Source organism: Lissotriton helveticus, chromosome 2_1 (assembly GCF_964261635.1).
Source record: "Lissotriton helveticus chromosome 2_1, aLisHel1.1, whole genome shotgun sequence".
In the NCBI taxonomy this organism is placed as follows: Eukaryota; Metazoa; Chordata; class Amphibia; order Caudata; family Salamandridae; genus Lissotriton; species Lissotriton helveticus.
The window spans coordinates 413,844,303-413,863,892 of record NC_136059.1 but is presented as its reverse complement, the minus strand read 5'-3'; the positions used below and the strand labels follow the sequence as shown (position 1 = coordinate 413,863,892).

Sequence of the window (19,590 nt, the reverse complement as noted above, 5' to 3'; positions counted from 1 at the left end):
AAATAAAAATTCCTGGAGCCGGGCCTGCCCTCCAGGCACGTCCTCTCTGTTTTAGGAAGCGCGTCCCTCCGGCAAGATTGTCCTCTGTGCGAAGCATCCGTCCCTGTTTAAATGGCCCCTATAGAGGGTGTGCCACAGAGCTGCATTGCAGCGGCTTGAAACCCTATTGAAAGTAAACCGGACACTCCCCAGCCTCAATATTGATATATATCATCATTTGACTTGGAATCGCCCACCTCCTCCGGTGGGGGCTGTCAGACGGTTTAGCAGTCAGTGTAAACCCCACAGCACCTGGCACGGCTCGCTGTTTGGTACTGCAGCTAATCTGGAGCTGACAGGACTCTGCAGGCTGAATCATGCAACAGACTGACGTGCGAACCATGTGTCTGCATTTATGCAAATGCGCTGCTCTCCGTGCCAATAATCTCTCTCCTACATGTCAGCCCGCCGAGGTTAGCCTGCCTCTGTCCAGAGACAAGGGACGGCTGCTGTTTAGGAAAGGGTACATGACGTCCACACGTGGACGCCGCCGACGCTCGGCGCACTGCAACCTACAGTAATAACACGTGCCTAGAAAATGACAGGAAGCCTCGGCATTCACCAGGCGCTTCTGACGTAATCGGCTCATTTAAATCAAATTGTTCTTAAATGCAAGACCCACTCGAGTTCATTCTGGGCAGTGACACGCTGGAAAATTGCTTCTTTTTCGTTCGCTAGGTCGTGAGTGTGCTCAGACTGCCCACTTGTACACCTGCACAATGAATCGACATTTCCATCCCCTCCTTCAATGGAATTTTTATGTATAGTCGATACCTAAGGAAACATTGGCATTCACAGACCACCCTGCACCTCCCCAGAGTTTCCTCTTTTGTATTTGGCCGCACGGAGGTAGAACACACCCTCCGCGCGCGCACGAGCCGCATACAACCTCCCTCACATACACAAACGCTGCATATAATCTTCAAGGACTCTGGAGCTCAATGTCATGAGGCATTTGTAAGGTGGAGAGCGGTGTGGGCTGGAGCAGGGCGATGGCGGCGCTCGGCCAGCAGAGGGCGGCAGCGGCAGACTCGGCTGCCACCAGCTGGAGCAGCCACCTGAGCGCAGCGGCGGCAGCAGGCAGAGCCGGGAGACTTTGGGCTCCAGTGCTGGCAGCAGCAGCGAGCGGCAGAGCTGAGCCGAGCTGCTGAAGGGCATCAGATGAGAGCAGCAGAGGAGCCGAAGGGAGAAGCCCGCCCCGCCGCTCCCCAGCATGGACAGCAAGCTCAACTCCTCGTCCAACAGCCGGGACGACGGCAATAATGTGCTCACGGGCAAAGCCGAGAAGGGCATGGCACCGGCGGCGGCCACAGGAGGCAAGGACCCGCACGGGAACTCCGTCTGCTTCAAGGGCGACGGCGCCGAGGAGCCGGTGGTGGGCTTCGAGGACGCCGAAGGGATCCAGAGAGGCCAGTATGGCTTTATGCAGCGCCAGTTCAGCTCCTTGCTCCAGCCCGGGGTCAACAAATTCTCCCTCCGCATGTTCGGCAGCCAGAAGGCAGTGGAGACGGAGCAGGAAAGGGTTAAAACTGCAGGGTTCTGGATCATCCACCCCTATAGTGATTTCAGGTAAGGAGAGCGGCCCTCCCCGTACCTGCCCGGCCGCGCGCCGCTGGCACACTGAGACAGGGTGTCTGCCGGGCTGGGACCTGTCGCCCGTTCCACCTGGCTGGGTCTCGAACAAAGCCCAGACCGGAGGGTGTAATTCAAGAGGAGAAACTTTGAAAAAATAAAGTGCAGCCAAGCGTAGGAAAGCTTGGCTTTCCCCCATGCCTGAGCGGTGCCTCTCGTCGCCCTCTCTTATTTCTTGACCTGTACATCTGGGTACTGGAAAGATATTGGATAACATGCTATACCTGTCGAAGAATGTGTCCAGGCATGAAATGAGACGTGGATGCCAGGGTAGTGAAATGCATTTGGGAACACGTGTGTGGTGGTTCGACTGTTCCCCTACTCTTTAAAATGAAATACCCAAGGCTTATCCAAAACACAGCTTCCTACCACAATGACCTTGGACGCCAGACTTTCATTAGCGCCCAGGAAGTCTCTCCCTCCCTTCATGCAGCAGCCTAATCTATCTTCAGCACTTCCCTCCTTTTTAACCACTTCCTCCCCTTCCCCGCCCGTCCCTGGAACATCAGTCAATCTTCCAACTTCACATTAGCCAGGAAACCTGCAGGCGCTGCCCCTCTCCCCCCACCCCTTCAACACAGGGACCAACCGATCACATTTTAGGGCCTGTGCAGAGGAGGAGCTGGTTCTGTGACTTCTAAGCACTAGCGAATGCTTTTGGAGAATACTACAGACTCCGACCAGTGGTTTTACCGGGATTGCCATCCGAAGTGTGGCATGGATGGCAATCAGAAATGTGTCCTCTCCCCTTTCTTTTAGGAATTTCGGCCCCACCTGTGGGCCTCTTGACCCCGCCACCATGTCTCTTGAACGCCCGACTCCCTCCTTGCCCCTTGGGGCAGCAGCTGGGCTAGGTTTAACAATCCATGGGACCCAGGCCCCCACTGACCCTGCACACACGGATAGATGAATCAATTATTGCTAATAAAAAAAGTAATTACAGTAACGTTAATTTATGAATATTAGAAGGCTCCCCAGAAGGCAATCTATAAAGGAGGTAAAAGTCATCTTTTCAATAAAATATTGAAACGTTAGTCACGCTGCACAGGTGGTTGCATCTCTCTGGCCATCATTTCATTCGCATCACACGTGCGCTAGAATCACGAGAGTGCGGCCCCTTGTCCCTGGCTGTGCAATTCCAAGCCACGGCCTGCTTTCGGCCACCAAATGTTTGCATTTCCACAAACTCTTCATTTCCGTGCCTTTGCCTGGTGTTAATGAAATGACTCTCCCTCACACACTCTCACTCGCTGTCTCTCCCTCTTCTCCTGTCTCTTTCCCGACCCTCACCCTCATACCCTTTGCACTCCTCTGCCCGTCCGTCTCGTTGCACCTGTTTCGGTCTCTGTGTCATTGCGTGCCCTCTTCAGTCGGTGCGTGTCTCTCTCCCTGTTTCTCTCCCCCCTCCCCTTCACGCTGTCTCATGTGGCTTTCTGCCTCTCCATTATTCACCCCCTCACCGATCACCACCCCTCTCTGTCTCACATCTCTGCGCTCCTCCTTCCAGCTCTCCCTAACGCCACCTGTGTCCGTTTCTGTCTGTCTCTCCATCCACACGGGTCTCGCTGCCCCTACACTCTCTTCCTTCACCGCTCCCTCAAGATGTGTTTTCGTCTCTCGGTTTCTGTCTCATTCTCTTTCCCCGTCTCTTGCTCTTCTCTCTCTTTCTGTCACTGTGCAGCTGCAACTGTCTGTTTCTGTCCCACTCTCTCCTCTTTCCCCCCACATTTTCTGCGTTCCTCGCTCCCCTCTTTATCCCTCTTTCTCCGCTCTCTCTTCTTCTTTTCTCTCTCTGCATCCCGCCTTCCTCTCTTTCTTTCTCTAGGTATCGGAAATTCTCGAAGAATGCCAAATTCTATCTTTGTAGCTGCCCCTCCTCTCTTATACTATCGCTCTCTCAGACAACCCCCTCCACCCTCGCTGCCGACTTCGGAGTATGGACCAGATTGGGCCTATGTTTGTGCATTGAGGCCCGGTCCTTACAGCCGTAAGGCAGGAGGAGGGCGGCCACCAGTAGTTGCATGTACATTAATTACACCATAGGAGGGGGGATACACACCGTCAGCTCCTGACACCTGAGGTGAGGGAAGGGACTGCTTTTGCAGAGCTGGACTTGCACAGTGCACAGCGCATAGACGGCGGGTGTGCTTAGGTACCTCCGGGTTTCTCGCCCGACGTAAGTGAATCCATGGTTGGTCCAGCAGCAGCCTTGAGGCTCTGTCCAAGGTGCTGAATGTCACCGCCTCACTGTCTGACACCACTGCTTCCCGTTTCCATGTGTGCAATGTCCAGCGCGAGGTGCGCATTCACTTATAGGTCAGGATGATGCGGAGTGAGCGGAGATATTCACTGTTCTTTTACACGCTGCGAGGCTTGGCTTCGTGACACACTGGAGGCCTTATTGTACACAGGCACTTCAAGCCATGTTCAAAGAGGGCCACCGAAGCGGAGCTTCTTTCACAAGGTCGTGTGCACCAGCTTGCAAGGGTGCTCCAAAGGCAATTTGGTAAGGGTGAAATGAAAGACATGTCGTTAAAGGGCCAGCAAGCAATTTACTTTTAATTTTTCTGTGTATTCTTTTGCACGTTGGATGTTATGGATTATTTATTTTAAAAAAAATTCTAAATCCCGTGCATTGTCGAACTGATATGCTTCGTTCCTGCGTATTAGGTAAAATAGAACTATTACACACGAATAATGTGGATTAAGGATTTATAAATGCCTAGTACTATTCATAATCATACTCAGATTATCTCAGCATCGCTACTTTTATAGTTTGCATATATAATGACAAAATCAGCTCACTGATTGGCTACTTTAGAGCTCATATTAAGTATCCAAAGGAAATTTGCAAGATAACTGGAAAATTCAGAATGTATTTTAAGACACCTTCTTTATGTACCAGCATGACATGCAATGAAATATCCTGTGTGCGACATACGGGCTTCTAAACATGCCACAAGCAAGAGTGCAGTTTAGGCCCCAACTTTGTTGGGGAGAGGCCCCCCCCCCACCCCCCATAAACACACGAAAAGCACTGTGGTGCACTTTTACTGCGTTTTTCACCATCGACTACCACTCCTTTTGCTAAACACATTGCACACATATTCAAGTGAAAACAACGAAAGTTGTCATCTTGTTCTTTGTGAGCAGTATTACTTTTTTGATGGGTTACTGGTGTTGTATCGATATTAAATGAATGCGCTACGTGCTGCATGAGTATCTTAAAATGACCCCACCCCCAGAAAAAAACTGTATAATGTTTGCAGTTACAACATCAACAAAACTCTTCAATTTTCATTTCAGGCCTGAAAAAACAGAGCGAATTAGCCCGTAGTGCTGTTCCCTTTTATGTTTGCCCTTTTCTAACTTTTCTAGGCGCTATTGACGAGCCTTCAGCAACCTCTGCCTGCCTGTATCTGCACAGGTTAATCTCCCATAGGGGACCGTCACAGACAGAACTGACTGCGAATATTATGACGCGGAGGTTACATCACTCATTACAATTTCATGAGGGGCATTCTGATTAATTGATGAGCCAGTAGGTATTATATTTATGGATATCATTGCATATCACCCAGCAAAATTCGCCGCCTAAAAATAGAAGCATAGAATGAGTCAAAGGAATGTCCTAGGTGGCTTACACGGCAGATTTTACCTAGTGCTAAAGGAAACGTGATTGAAAGACAAATGACGAAGAAAATCGTACTGCCATAGAACTGCAGCAGTAACTGCCACCATACATGCCTTTTTAAATTCGATGGTGTATCTTTAGAAACATGTTTTATTAATAGGCGTGGATCTCATCATTCTGGCGAATGAAGGATTTACAATTAGTGTGCAGCTCTGCATATTTTGTTATGCTCCAACCCTGTCTGTGTTCTGTTTATCCATGGGTTACATTGTCCTAGGGAGTCTTTGCATCGACCTACAGGGTGATCGAGATGCACGTTTTATCGCCAATGCAGTAATATCGTCTTTGGATAACACTTACATTAATGATCATTTCTCTCAGTTGCATTACTGTTCCCTTGAGATAGATATTTTAGGCTTGGAGCGTGTCTTTCAAAATAGAACACAAAGCTACGGCATGCGGCAGTGGACACATTTACTATAAGGGAGGCCTCACGCTAGGCCTGCCCTACACCCGCACAGTTCCGATTCATTTCTTCGATTTCAACGCTATGTTCATAATAACACACTTACAAATGGAAACTGAACAAAACCTACATGTTACATAGAGGCAACACTTAAGGGTACATATTTAAGGCGATATTGTATGACGTGCCAACACAAAGGCAACGTGACGCTGTGATTCGTGTGTGAGGCATGACACTGCAGTGAGTCGGCAAGTACCTCTTCTAAAGATTGTTTACCCCGAGGGCTTGGGTAAATATAAACCCTCAAATGACACATTCGGATAACCCATCTTCTGTCCATCTATGGAGGCAAGCATGTGTTGTATATGTCTGCCTATTTAGGTCTGTATAAATACAGCAAATATCACGGGTCACGACCCTAAGGTCAGAGATCACGTCCACTGATATGTAGTCAGGGTTGTAGGCGGGTTCGTCTATGTAAGCAGCACGTCTACAACTTCAAGGGAAGCACATTGTGCATTTCCCACCTCACTGGGAGGTGCAATGTTGTCATAGTCTTCCACCAGGGGAGACATCACCAATCACAAGGGCCAGAAACGTCTGCATTATTCTATGGTCATCATTTCCATGAGAGCTGAGGTTGTACAGGTCACGATGAACCTGATTGGCTACCGTGCAGGCATGCAGGTCTTTGCCAATGCTGCTTTTTATTCGGAGATAGAACCACACAGCTGTTTGGTTATCGAGGGAGCCTGCTTACTTCGCCAGGTGCTGATTGTTTGACTCCAACTTAAACTTTACTCTATCCGAACAAAAATGTCCCCCAACTATTCCAAACCCGCCTCTTATCCGTGCATGCCAGGATCACCATTAGATGTGCACATGACAACGGACATGTCTTTTATACTCAGTGATCTGATGGAAAAAGTAAGACATTCCACCTTAATGCTCAGAAGGTGATTCGGTTTGTTCGTCTAGTGCAGCAGGACAACCACATCAAGGCAGCCCACGGGCTGTCTGCAGTTTGGTGGTCAGTTATTGACGCACGGCAGTGCAGCTGCACGGGCGGGATGGTTCACTGAGATGACTTCACCTTGCCACACACGCTGATGGGACCAGCCGGATACACAGGTCACATCTCATAAACATCTCACGGCTCCCATGCGATGTTTTACTTTGTAATACGCTATTTTTCACAATTCACATACATGTATTGTAGCGTCCAGCAAAAGTTTCACATCATATATTTGCACACACTGAAGTATGAGATTAAGGAAGACAACCGGCATGCCCATTTCCCCTTCGCTGATATTCCCTAACCCTATACCTTTCTAATTAACGCATGGCATGCTTTACACATGCATAGGATAGGTAATAATATCGGATACAAAACGCACACAGCTGGACCACATTGCTTCAGGTATTTTTGCAATACGTACTAACTCTACGGACATGGTAAATATTAGACACAAAGGCTCACTGTAGCCCCATTTTTGCACGGCTTACACCAAGTCCATGCAGGTATCTACGGTGCACTGGGAATTCTGTGTTTGTGAAGTTCCCAGTCATTTAAATTAATGGGAGCCACCCTACTTGACCTTGTTTGTCATTGATTGCTCTCCTGACGCTCTACTTTCTTCCTATAGTGTACCCTTCATGACGCCACATCTTTATATGTACGCCTAATGTACAGGACTTTATGTTACGGTAAATTGTGCTTCAGTTATTTACGGTTGTCTGCTTAAGGCAATTGTTGATGGAGTACGTGATGTAAGTATGGTTCATCATTGTGCACAATTCTTAAACAATCTGGCACTATGCGTGTGTTAAACTGCAGAACGGAGTTTTCTGGCAATAAATCTATTCAGAAACAGAACAAAATGTGAATCACACAAATTAAGTTTCGCCCACATAGATTACTTTATTGCGACATCTTCATGTATTATGGCTTAAGCCCATTTCTGGTTTCAGTTGGTTTGAATGTGTTGGCTGGTATGATTTCATTCGTCCAGATCTCCCCTAGAAACATTTCGGGCCCCAGTCACAAAAAAATTAATGTTACTAACTCTTGTGGTACTCCTGAATTCTAGAGCTAGTCATGAGTAGGCCAGGAGTACCATATTATTCACACTTGCTCACACACCAGTATTTGTGAATAGAAAACCAAGTTAGTTAGTTCTGCTCAGTTAGTCCAAGAGTCCCTTGGAATTGGAATTTATTGATTGTAATGTAGTGTAATTAATAATTGTTAATGCTCTTCTCTTATGAAATTGTCCCAAAATCAGGTACTGGTCCTTTGTGAAGAAGGTGCTTACATCCAGGGATCTAGAGTAAAGAGAGAATGGTATTTTCATTAGCCAAATACCTATTTTTTTCTTGTAGCAGAACACAGTTGCCAGGAATTTGTAATTGCTTATCATTTGTGATTCTCAACTAGAAAAACACATGGAAAATGCAAAACTTGTCTTTTACAAGATAACAAAATTGTGAAATCTAATATTTATTATATAAAATGAATACCTGAAATTTGCCCAAAAAAATGGCATATAGACTACAAAGTAAAAAAAAACAACCTCCCAATAAATACTTCCAAAATGGTTCTTGAATTCTTCCAGTCTCTGAATGACAAGCATGCCTGAATTAAAATGAGCAATGAAAAAACACGATTGTACAGATTTGTGTTATGTTATGTTATGTTATGCACTTTTATTAGGCGCACAAATGCTCCAGCGAAGGAGCGTCCTGGCGCCGTGACAAGGTAGCAGCACAACACAACACGACAACACACAGAAAATAGAACTAAGGAAATAAATAAGTTTTCACTGCCCGGCGAAAGGACAACAGGTCACTAAGGGCTCGGACCGCCGGGGGAAGAGAGTTCCAAGACTTGGAAGGAACGTCCGCCAGCTCTGCTGCGCTTGAAGCGAGGAACAACGGCCAGTTCTAAATCGGCAGATCTTAATGCTCGCGCTGGAATGTAATGAGTCAGAAGTTTGGAGAGAATCATGGCCGGAGATCCCTTGAGAATTTTGTAGGCAACACAGAGGACCTTAAACTGAATCCGCTGTGCCACCGGGAGCCAATGCAGCGAGCGCAGGGTACTGGAAGTAGGGCAGGATCTAGGTAAGCCCACCACCGATCTCGCGGCAGCATTCTGGATCCGCTGCAGGCGTCCAATTTCTGCCTGATTCAGGCCGACCAGTAGGGAACTCGCATAATCCAGCCTAGAGATGACAGTGGCTTGGATCACGAGTTGCCTGGTGGCGGCATCAAAAAACTTAAGCACAGGACGGAGGCCCTGTAGAATGCCGAAGCAACAGGCCGCCGTACGTTTGGTATGACAGGCAAACGTAAGGGACGGATCCAAACATACCCCGAGGTTTTTAAGCTCAGAGACTGGAGTGGGTGTGGGATCCAGATCCCCTGGTCACCATCTCCCTCCCCAAAGTTCCGGTTGTCTGCCAAAAATCATGACCTCGGTCTTACTAGCGTTCAGCTGAAGACAGTTGGACGTCATCCAGCCAGCGACCGCCCGCAGTCCTTGTTGGAATCTGGGTGCATCCACATCGGCATCCCCGCTGATCGTGACCGCTAACTGGGTGTCATCGGCGTATGACACTAAGCATGGGCGGCAAATCCGTTACGTCCACGGATTTTTCGGATTTTTGGTGAATACGCAATCCGTGTATTTTACGTATTTTCCCAAAAATCCGACAAAATCCGCGGATGTAACGGATTCCCCCCACCCACTCATGTAATGGCGCCAGCAAGCTGCCAGCGCCGTTGTAAAATAGTTACAAAGTTAGCTTGCACAGAGCAGGTGCAGCTAACTTTGTAACTATTTTTCAACGGCGCTGGCAGCTTGCTGGCGCCGTTGGAAACAGTACACACATGGTCCCTGGAACTTGTTGAAACTCAAATGCAGTGACTCATTCATCAGCCCAGAAACAATCGAGAGCGCCGTCGAGGCTGGGCAATGTGCCTTCTTTACCCAATCTACCGTCGAAAGTCAGCTGTGATGCTGGATAGAGAGGCCTTTGCATCCTTGACTTTCACGAGCACAATCCCTGTGCTGTCCCTGTGAGCAGGAGTCTCTGTATCTTCATCTGCTGCTCCGATCGGCCTCTGACCTTTTATACACACAAGAGGCATGTGCAGCACAATCCCTGTGCTGTCCCTGTGACCAGGAGTCTCTGCATCTTCATCTGCTGCTCTGATCGGCCTCTGACCTTTTATACACACAAGAGGCATGCCCACTCGCATGGAAGCCCGTCCGTTTGGCCATGAGTAGCCACATTGTGTTCGCACGGGTTTCTGCACGTTCGCGAGCGTTTTGTACAATAAAACCCTCGCGAACTTGCAGAAACCCGTGCGAACACGCAAAAAAAAAAATACGCTGGGATCCGCGGATTTTGCGTATTGTCGCAATCCGCAAATACGCAAATACGCAGATCCGCGGATTGCCAATACGCAAAATCCGCCCATGCTTATATGACACCATTGTCATACCCCATTGCCGGACAACCTCAGCTTGCGGCCTTACGTATAGATTGAACAACTTAGGACTCAGCGAGGAGCCTTGGGGGACCCCCAGATCCAGCGGATGGTGTTTGGACTGATACGGTGGGACGGTCACGCTGAAGGTCCGATTGGCTAAAAAAGACCGGAACCATTGGAGAGCGATGCCGGTTACACCAGCCTCCTCTAAACGACGCAGAAGGATGGGGTGTGATACGGTGTCAAATGCGGCGCTCAGATCTAATAGCACCAGCGCCGCCGTTTGACCCGCATCAAGCACGGAGCGCAAATGCTCCACCATATACAGTAGAGCCGTCTCCGTGCTATGACCTGCCCGGAACCCATTCTGCGTCATGTCAAGGATAGCGGCTTTGTGTAGATGTTCCGAGAGGACCACGTTGACATGCGCCTCGGTCACCTTGGCAGGCCACGGCAGAAGTGAAATTGGCCGATAACTTTCGGGCTTACTACCATCCAGGCTGGGTTTCTTGAGAATAGGCCGGACCATGGCCTGTTTCCACTTCAGTGGAACTACGCCAGATGTAAGCGACGCATTGATCAAGGAACATAGCGGTGAGATGTCATACACCGCTAGGTCTTTGAACACAGCCGGACAGAGTGGATCCGCTGGGGACCCCGACCTCACTTGGCAAGCCAGTTTGCCAAGACTTTCAGATGTTAGATTCGGAACAGCATACAGCTCCTCAGATGTCAACGGTTTAAGAGGTGTGTCGGCAGATGGAACAGCCGACGGGAAAGCCCGGTAGATAGCATTGACCTTTTCTAAAAAGAAGTCCGCCAATATTTCGCAGTGCTCGACAGAGCTCTGGTGGGTCGTAATCACCTTCTTGGCGGTAAGGTCTTTCAACACCTTGAAAATGGTTTTAGAGGGGTTGGTACTTGTCCGAAATTGTAAGGCATAGAAGGCAGCGCGGGCTCTGCACAATGCACGATGATAAAGTTTCACAGTGGCCTGGTACAAGACCTTTTTCTGGTTGTTATAGGTCTTGCGCCATGCCCGCTCTGCACGCCTACACGTGGTCTTGAGTGCCCGTAAGGCGTCGTCATACCATGGGCTGGAATTCCTGGCCCCCGATTTACACCAGACTATGGGGATAAGGGAATCTAATGCTTGTTGCTTGTCTTGATCTGTGAACTATTTGCTACAGATCATGTCGGTTTAGTAAAAATGTGATGCAAAGACGTTTAAAAAATATTTCCTTTTTTTACCTGCATGTGTTTAGTCTTCACGGAGGTGCATTTATTGAGCATGTTCTCTGGCCACCGAACATGGCCTTAGGTGTGTCCAAATCCTCTGGAATAGCAGTATGCCGCAGGTTCTAGTGTAGATGTTTAGGTGGATGTGGGCAGCAATATCCAGTGTTGCAGTTTCTTTCTTAAAAGTTTGGAGGATTCCCCTCTGAATTCAGTTTTTTGAGTAAGGCAGGTTCATTTGGAAACAACTCAGCGTTGAAGCCATTACTGTGATCATCAGGTTTAGGAAATCGGATCTCAGTACCTCTTACCAGTCCCAGATATGACACTGTCAATTTGTACCAGTTGGATGAGTGATCTTCCGCATTTTAACAGGCCCAGGAAGAGGGAAGGGTCCATGCCAGTTCCATAATCTATCGCATCTTCTTCTCTACTGACGAAGTGGAGGATGAAGAAATTAGAGATAGCGGTTGCATATTTTGGGCATGTGTGTTCCATGTGTGCAAGAGAAGTGCTTGAGTTGATGGTATCTCTCAGGGTTTTGACCTTAGGAAATCAGACAGTGCACAGGATTGGCTGACAACATAGGGATATAAAGTCAAGTTTGGTCAGTATACGGATGGCAGTACATATTATTTTGGGACATCTTCTTTGTCAATTAATTACATTTTTTGAAAAACGAAGTTCCTGGAAGCACACTGCAATTCTCTATTAGATGGAAAGTAGAAAGGGCATAGCTTTTCTGTTTGATGAGCTGAGGCACGATGAGTTTCATTGGCTTAGGAAACAGGAATTGTGTTTCCTGAAAAAATAGAACATTGTTGCACTAAAATGTGGTTTAAATTATCACAGTTTTTGTGTAAGTGTGCACAGGAAAGTTGTGTTTGTATGTAGATGTGTGCTTGTATCTAATGATGTTTAGACATTCGCTTTACAGTGTGTGACTGCTGGGCACACTGCCCTCTGGAGTTCCCTATGGGGCAGCAGGCGTCCATTAAATAAGTAGGCATTTCATTTAACTATCCATAAAGGTGTATGCATTGAATCTCCTACATATTGCTAGTGTTTCCAGTGTTTTTACCTTGCTTTTATCGGATAGAAGACACTGACATATGCACCGCTTCTGTTTTAATGGTATGGCCTCATGGTACACTCAGCACCTTTCTGTTTTTTCCGCTTATATAGGTCATACCAGAACCATGTTTTGGATCATACTCATGGTCCCCTGCTGTAACTAAATGTGTTTCTTATCCTCAGATGGACCCTCTTCTAAAAAAGGGTATTACGATAGTGTATCATATACATGTGTGGCACGGTTTGAATGATTAAATAAATAACCTGTTACCCTTTCCCAAAGGGTATTAACAAGGACATAATGATTCTGACGAAAGTCACACGATTGGAGTATGTGACTAGTTGATTATACTTAAGGGCCAAGGAGTGAGAGCTACTCCACAGCTAGCTCATTTCCCTAGTTGTTAACCCTGTCAGACGGACCTGTGAATAAATTCATAGTTGGGCACCACTGAGGCATTTTTAAAGATGACTTCATATAGACCCCACACCTTTTTCCTTAAAATGAAGTGCTCCCTTGTAAGGAAAGAAGTCACAGCATGCCCCAGCCCTCAGAGGGTTGGGATAAACTTGACAATGAAGCATTTCACTGGATAACTTTCAGTGACTGAGAGTTCCTTTAATAAAAAGGTATTTACCCTATATCCAGTGGGCCCATGCTTGACGAATCCAAGTTGACTCTCTCTTGATTGTAACACTGTATGTATGAGGAGGGTGAGTCACAACCTCCATTTCCCTCTTCCTTCCCTCTCTTGATTTTTACCTTATGGCGGTTGGCAATACATAATATTCTGGGAAATCTTCTTTGCCTATTAGTTCCATGTTTGATGACTTTCATCGACATAGGAGACATTGAATGTGTTACCAGGAAATATTGAGCAGTGTCACATTAAAATGTGTTGTAAATGATCACAATTTTATTGTGCAAGGGTGCACAGACAATGTGTGCTTGTATGTAGATATGTGCTTATATGTCATGATATTTATCAAATCTGCACATATTTTGTTTGGCTGGTCGCTTTTCCTTAACCACAAGCGCTCCCATATCACAATCACTGCACACTAAAATGACATGAAATTACAGAGATTCTACAATTAACCTCCATGGCTTATTTTTGGGGAGAACTTTTAACATAAGATGTACCATTCAAATAATTTTTTAAGTCAAGCAGCATTTCAGGCAGATTTTTTACCCAATTGGATTGTTCGGGTAATTTTTTAGCACAAAACTTCAAACCTGAGTATGAACAGCAGTGTTTTGAACACAAGCGGCTATTACTTTAACATTTCTTTAGTGCAAAACTTCAAACTCGAATGTGAGCAACTGGAAATCATCTCAAAATTACATTTCAAGCAGACTTTTTAACCTGAATGGATCATTCAGGTAACTTTTTCAGTGAAAAGTGCATCTTGCATAACTACATATCATTTTGAGTAATTTTCCAGTAATCAACCATAGTTGCACTTCCCGAAATTACATGAGTTACACACACCGCTAGTCATAAATGGAGAATTTCATTTTTTTTGTTTAAAATGTTTCAACAAACTATAAAACCGCTTTGTCCTTTGCTTTTTTCCTGTGAATTTCAGAGATTTTTTTTTACATAAATTATAAAATGGTGGAATTTCAAATAAGACACACCTATGGGTTTGTCAAATGGTTATATCACCAAAATATAAAAGGCAGGCCTAATGGCTATATCGGGGGTAAGCACATTAATAAAATATATATATATAGAGAGAGTGAGCAAGGACACAGCCTTGTGTCCGAAACGCGTCTGAGGCATGCACCATTCCATTAATATATCATAAAATAACTAAAATCTGACACCGGCATATTTTGAGTCCGTGTTCCTGTTTTGGGCGACGAGGCACTTGGGAAGTGTGGAGTCGATATATATATATATAAACGTATTGCCTTTGTCAAAAAGTCACCACAATAATCTAGCAATAACTTCATACCAAAGATTTAATTAACACACACATAGAGATGCTTATTATAGTGTTATAGCCTGCAGCAGCAGACAATACCGGCTATTAAAGGACAGCTCCAGCGTTAAAGGCCTGAGCCAAAAGCGAGGAACTTTAACAAGGGAGCAGGCCTATAATAGCCGATAAAGCCCTGCTACTAAGGGCTATAAGGTTATTTGAACATTCTGACACTAGAGGTCAGAATGTTCTAACAAAATTAACAAAGGCTTTAGGGAGCACAAGGGGATTGAAATTCCCTCAGGTTCCCTGAAGCCTTTGTTCACAGCCACAGCTGTGAACAAAGAAGCATTGGAATGTTGGAGCTCTGGGCTTATACCAGCCATTATAAGCCCAGAGCTACTCAATTGTTTTCAATGGAGCTTCCTACATTCCAATTTTCTAATAATAGTTACAAAATATTTCAAATAAAGCATTTCTATTCAAAACATCTATACATGTGTGTTTGAGTCTTTCTTTAATAGTCTTGAAGCCCCAAAATGCAGCCAAAGGACCAACCAAAAAGGGTTTCCGTAGTACATCTGATGAGCATATATCTCCAATTTGGAGTGTTTTGAAAATTGTTGGCAAGCTCTCTGTGGGTCATGTATTTAATGACCCAGGAAACGTACTGACAGTTTTTTTTAAATGTCCCTAGTGGTAGGGCTACTGCACTCCCTAAAGCCCCCAACAACTTTAGGAAAATGGTTGGTGTTGCACCTTCTCTTTCTTGTAGCACCACAAGGAACACAAACTACAAATAGAAAGCCTTCATAGGGAATTATGGTGTGCACTACTACAGGAGCAGAGAATATAAACTGAGCAGCCACTCCACTCAGCTTAATTTCATGTCATATTTTTTATATCTTTTTTTGTTTTGTTTGGGTGACCTGGTCCAACCCAAGGCATCAAACACCTATGTTAAGTATTGGGGGATATGGAGAGAGTTCTGTGGCCCTGCTCAGCCCCAGTAGCTACACGCTTGTTACCTATGCTGGCCCACGAGGGTGTCAAACATACTTTTTGCTTTGTTTGGGTGACCTGATCCCACTTTTAGAAGCCTTGGTGATAGCAGAGGAGGCTCATGACTTCAATGATCCTGTCAACTATCCTGACAATATCGGCGAGAGTCAGCTGCATTGGTTTGCTCCTGGCCCATGAGAGCACCTTTTGCTTCTGCTCTCGCCGGATGAAAGCAATCCCATGTTCACTACCCAAAAGAGTGCAGCCAGGGAGTTACCTTTCTGTTCCCTGCCACACTCTCCCTGGCAGTGAACAACACAGTGTCCCAGGGATGGGGTCCCAGGGACACTCCCTGGAAGTGGGTCATGGGGATGGGGGCCGCACGGCCATTTTATGACTCAGGAATGGGAGTCCCACACACCTCTCCGAATAAATATTATATTGGATCCAAGGGTAAGGATACCAGGGGCCATTAAATGGTTTGAGGAGGTGGAGCATATAGTTCCCACCCCCCAAAAAAATAATTACCGAGACCCCAGGGATTGAGTTCCTGGGGCCATTAAATTGCTCAGTAAGCTGGAGCACACAGCCTCCTCCCCTTATATAAATATTGCAGTACTTTCACACCCACCTGAGGTAATTCAAATTGAAAAGGGCTGGGCAGCTAAAAATGGTTGACAAACATCTTTGTTGATATGAAGCAGCCCATCATATCTTATCTTTTGATCTGATAGTTCCGCTGTAATCCTCTGTCTGTAGATATCTATAAATTTTGAACATTAATTTTTCAAAAACTACTGAACTGACTCACACTGAATTTCAAAAAGTACCTTTTCTGGGTAAAGATCTAGCTTACTGCCAAATTTGGAGTCATTCCATTTAGCTGTTCTGACTGTAGCTGTGTCTAATGTTCCTGTTGGAAATTGCAATGGGGAATACAAAGTAGAGTGGTGAGTTATAGTTAGTATTGTCTGGTCGGTGAGCTGAAAAGAGTGTAACGGGGTAAACTGCTTCTATTAATTTGAAGGTAGTGGACAAATTGCAAATAAATGCTATAACTGTAACTTTAGAATTTTTTAAGTTTGTGTAGTTTAAACTTTGTAGAGGAAAAATACGTTTTCCTAATTATAACTAAGCTTTAACCTTTAAAAAAATTAATACATTTTTTATAATGCATTTTTTTTTTCAAATTGTAGAGTGCAGTGGCGCAAGCGGAGAGTTGTTATGTGGAATGTCATACAGTGTAGTGGAGGAGTGTTGTAAAGTCTATTGTCATAGACTGGAGTATTGTAGATTGGAATAAAATGGAGTAGAGTAGAGAGTAGTAGTATATTTTACAGTGTAGTAAAGTGTTATATAGTGTAGTGGCATGGTGTCTCATATGTACTGTAGACTGGAGCAGCAAGTTGTACAAAAGAATGGCATGTTGAACAGGAGAATATGGTGTCATAGACTGTCATAGAATGGAGTAGTGTGTTTTAGAGTTGAGTAGGGTGAAGTAGATTGTCATAGAGTGAAGTACCGTCAAGTGGAGTGTCGTGGAGTACAGTGGCGGAGAGTGTTGTAGAGCAGAGTGTCGTATCATTTAGTGGAGTGGCGTATCATGGGGAGAAGTTGAGTGGGGTGGCGTTGAGTGTCATACAGTCTAGTACAGTGGTGTAGAGTGCATGGACATAGTGTGGAGTAGATTTTCAGAGAGTGACATAAGGAGCAATACAGAGTTGTAAAGTGGGGTTAGGTTCAGTGGCGTAAAGTGAGATAAAGTGTAGAGTGGGGTATAGCGGAGTCAAGTACACTGGAGTGGGGTAGTGTAGAGTGAAGTAAAGTGTCATAGAGAGGAGTGGCGTGTCATAGACTACAGTGGCGTGGGGTACAGTAGAGTGAAGTCACATAGCATACAGTCAGGTAAAGTGTCAGAAATTGGAGTATCGTGTTGTACAGTAAAGTGTAGTGGTGTGCTGTACAGTTTTGGAAAGTGATGTAGAGTACAGTAGATTAGAGTGACATAGATTCTAGCCGATTTTTGTAGAGTGGTGTACAGTACAGAACAGTGTTGTAGAGTGGATTGGCATACTGTGAGACTAGGGAACAATGACATTGAGTGGCGTACAGTGGAGTGGTGTACAGAGGAGTATCAATCCATCAAACAGCCATTTATAGCATGGTTAATCACCTATGAGGGTATCCCGGTGCTGAGGATCTTGCTGCAGAAGCTCAGTCGAAGAGACATGTCTGGTGTCCTTTCCTGAATTGAAGCAAAGAGTGTGAGGTATAGAGGTGAGAGGGGAGGTCATTCCAGGACCCGGCCGCAAGGTAGGAGAAGGAACGACATCCACTCTAGCTTTGACGTATGTGAGGGGTGTGAGCCGAAGGAAGGTGGAGTGCAGGTGTCTAGAGGGTTGGTGGAAGTTGAGGCAGTGGTTGATGTATGTTGGTCCTTGGTTGTGCAGGGCCTTGTATGTGTGGATCAGCATCTTGAAGTGACATCTCTTCTGCATGGGGATCAAGTGGAGTTTTCTGAGGTGGGGGGATTTGGGTCCCCTTGGGAGGTCGAGGATGAGTTTGGGCACATAATTCTGTATGATTTGTAGTCTCTTCAGGAAGTACATGGTGATTCTTGTGTAGAGTGTGTTGCCATAGTCCAGCCTGCTGGTGACTAGGGCTTGGGTGATGGTTCGTCTGGTGTTGACAGGGATCCATTTGATGATCTTGCAGAGCATGCGAAAAGTGAAGAAGCAGATTGAGGAGACATTGCTGATCTGGTCTTTCATGGTGAGCTTGTTGTCCAGGATAATGCTGCGGTTGTGGGCATGGTCTGTCAGTGAGGGTCTTAGTTCAGAAGGCCACCAATAGTAATTCCATGGGGAGGTGACAATGTTTGCAAGGGGGTCATGTAGGTGTTGAAGAGGGTGTGGCTGAGGGATAAGCCTTGAGGGATGCCGCAGATAATGCTCTTGTGCTCAGAGGTGAAGGGAGGAAGGCGGACTCTCATTTCTTCTGGTGAGGAAAGAGGTGATCCCAGGTTGAAAATGTGGTTGGGACAGTGGGCCATAAATGCTCTTGAATGGATGGAGTTCATGATGCAAGGGGAGTTTTTTAGTGGTGAGCTGGTCCCCCATGGTTAGCAGGTGGTCAGGGTTGGCATCTGTGGTAGTGATGAGGCTGAGGCTGTCTGTGGCAATGGTTTGTGGCTCAAAGTTTTTGTAGATGTCGGAGATCATATTATGGAAGAAGTCTGCCATGGTGTCACAGAGGTCCTGGGAGGGGGTGATGAGGTTTTCAGAGGCTGAAGGGTTGGAGAACTCTCTGATGATGTTTAATAGTTCATTACTGCCATTAGAACTGGCCTCAATGCAGATGGCAAGGCAGTTCCTTTTTGTCTTTTTCAGAAGTTGGTGGTATTGTCTGAGCAATATTTTGAAGGCGGTTCTGTCTGTGGAGTCCTTGCTGGTGCACCATCTTCTTTCAAGTTGCTTGCAGTTATGTTTTGCAGCTCTTAGTTCCAAGATGTACTAGCTGGCCTGTTTGGAGGCTTTCTTAGGTTCTGTGGACTTTATGGGGCAACTCTGTTGGCACTTTTGGTGATCCAGGTGGAGAAGTTCTTGACAGCTGTTCTAGGTTGGTTGAGGTATTCAGGTGGGAGGAGCTGAGGGCGTCGGTCCATTGGCTCTCTGATACTTTGCTCCAGCTTTGGTGAGGGGTTGTGGGTGGTCTGGCTGTGGTGTCAGGGAGATGTGTGATGGTGAAGTGGACAATGGTGTGGTTTGTCTGGATGAGTTTGGGGATGTGGCCGTACTTAACCCTGTCGCTGGTCATGAAGATGGGGTTAAGTGTGTGACCTGCGATGTGCATAAGGTTGGTGACTAGTTGTGTGAGGCCGAGAGTGTTCATGCTTTTGAAGAGGTTGCCGGTGTTGGTCTCATCAGGGTCATCGAAATGGAGGTTGAGGTCTCCAAGGAAAATGTAGTGATTGGAGTCAATGACGAGTGTATAGTGGAGTAGTGTCCAATGGAGTGGTGGACATTGGAGTGACATAGACTGGATTGGCGTACAGTACCATGGCATACTGTGTAATAGTAGA

General features: G+C 46.1%; 1 protein-coding gene across 2 annotated transcripts in view; it reads left to right on the top strand.

Moving 5' to 3' along the window:
- Positions 1-1,166: 1,166 nt before the first annotated feature.
- HCN1 (hyperpolarization activated cyclic nucleotide gated potassium channel 1) overlaps positions 1,167-19,590 on the top strand; it is a 1,081,228-nt gene continuing 1,062,804 nt past the window's right edge. For both annotated transcript variants that reach the window (XM_078675048.1, XM_078675049.1), the window contains exon 1: positions 1,167-1,608. In XM_078675048.1, coding sequence (XP_078531174.1) covers positions 1,253-1,608 — 356 coding nt within the window. In that variant the 5' untranslated portion in view covers positions 1,167-1,252. The remainder of the gene's footprint in view (positions 1,609-19,590) is intronic.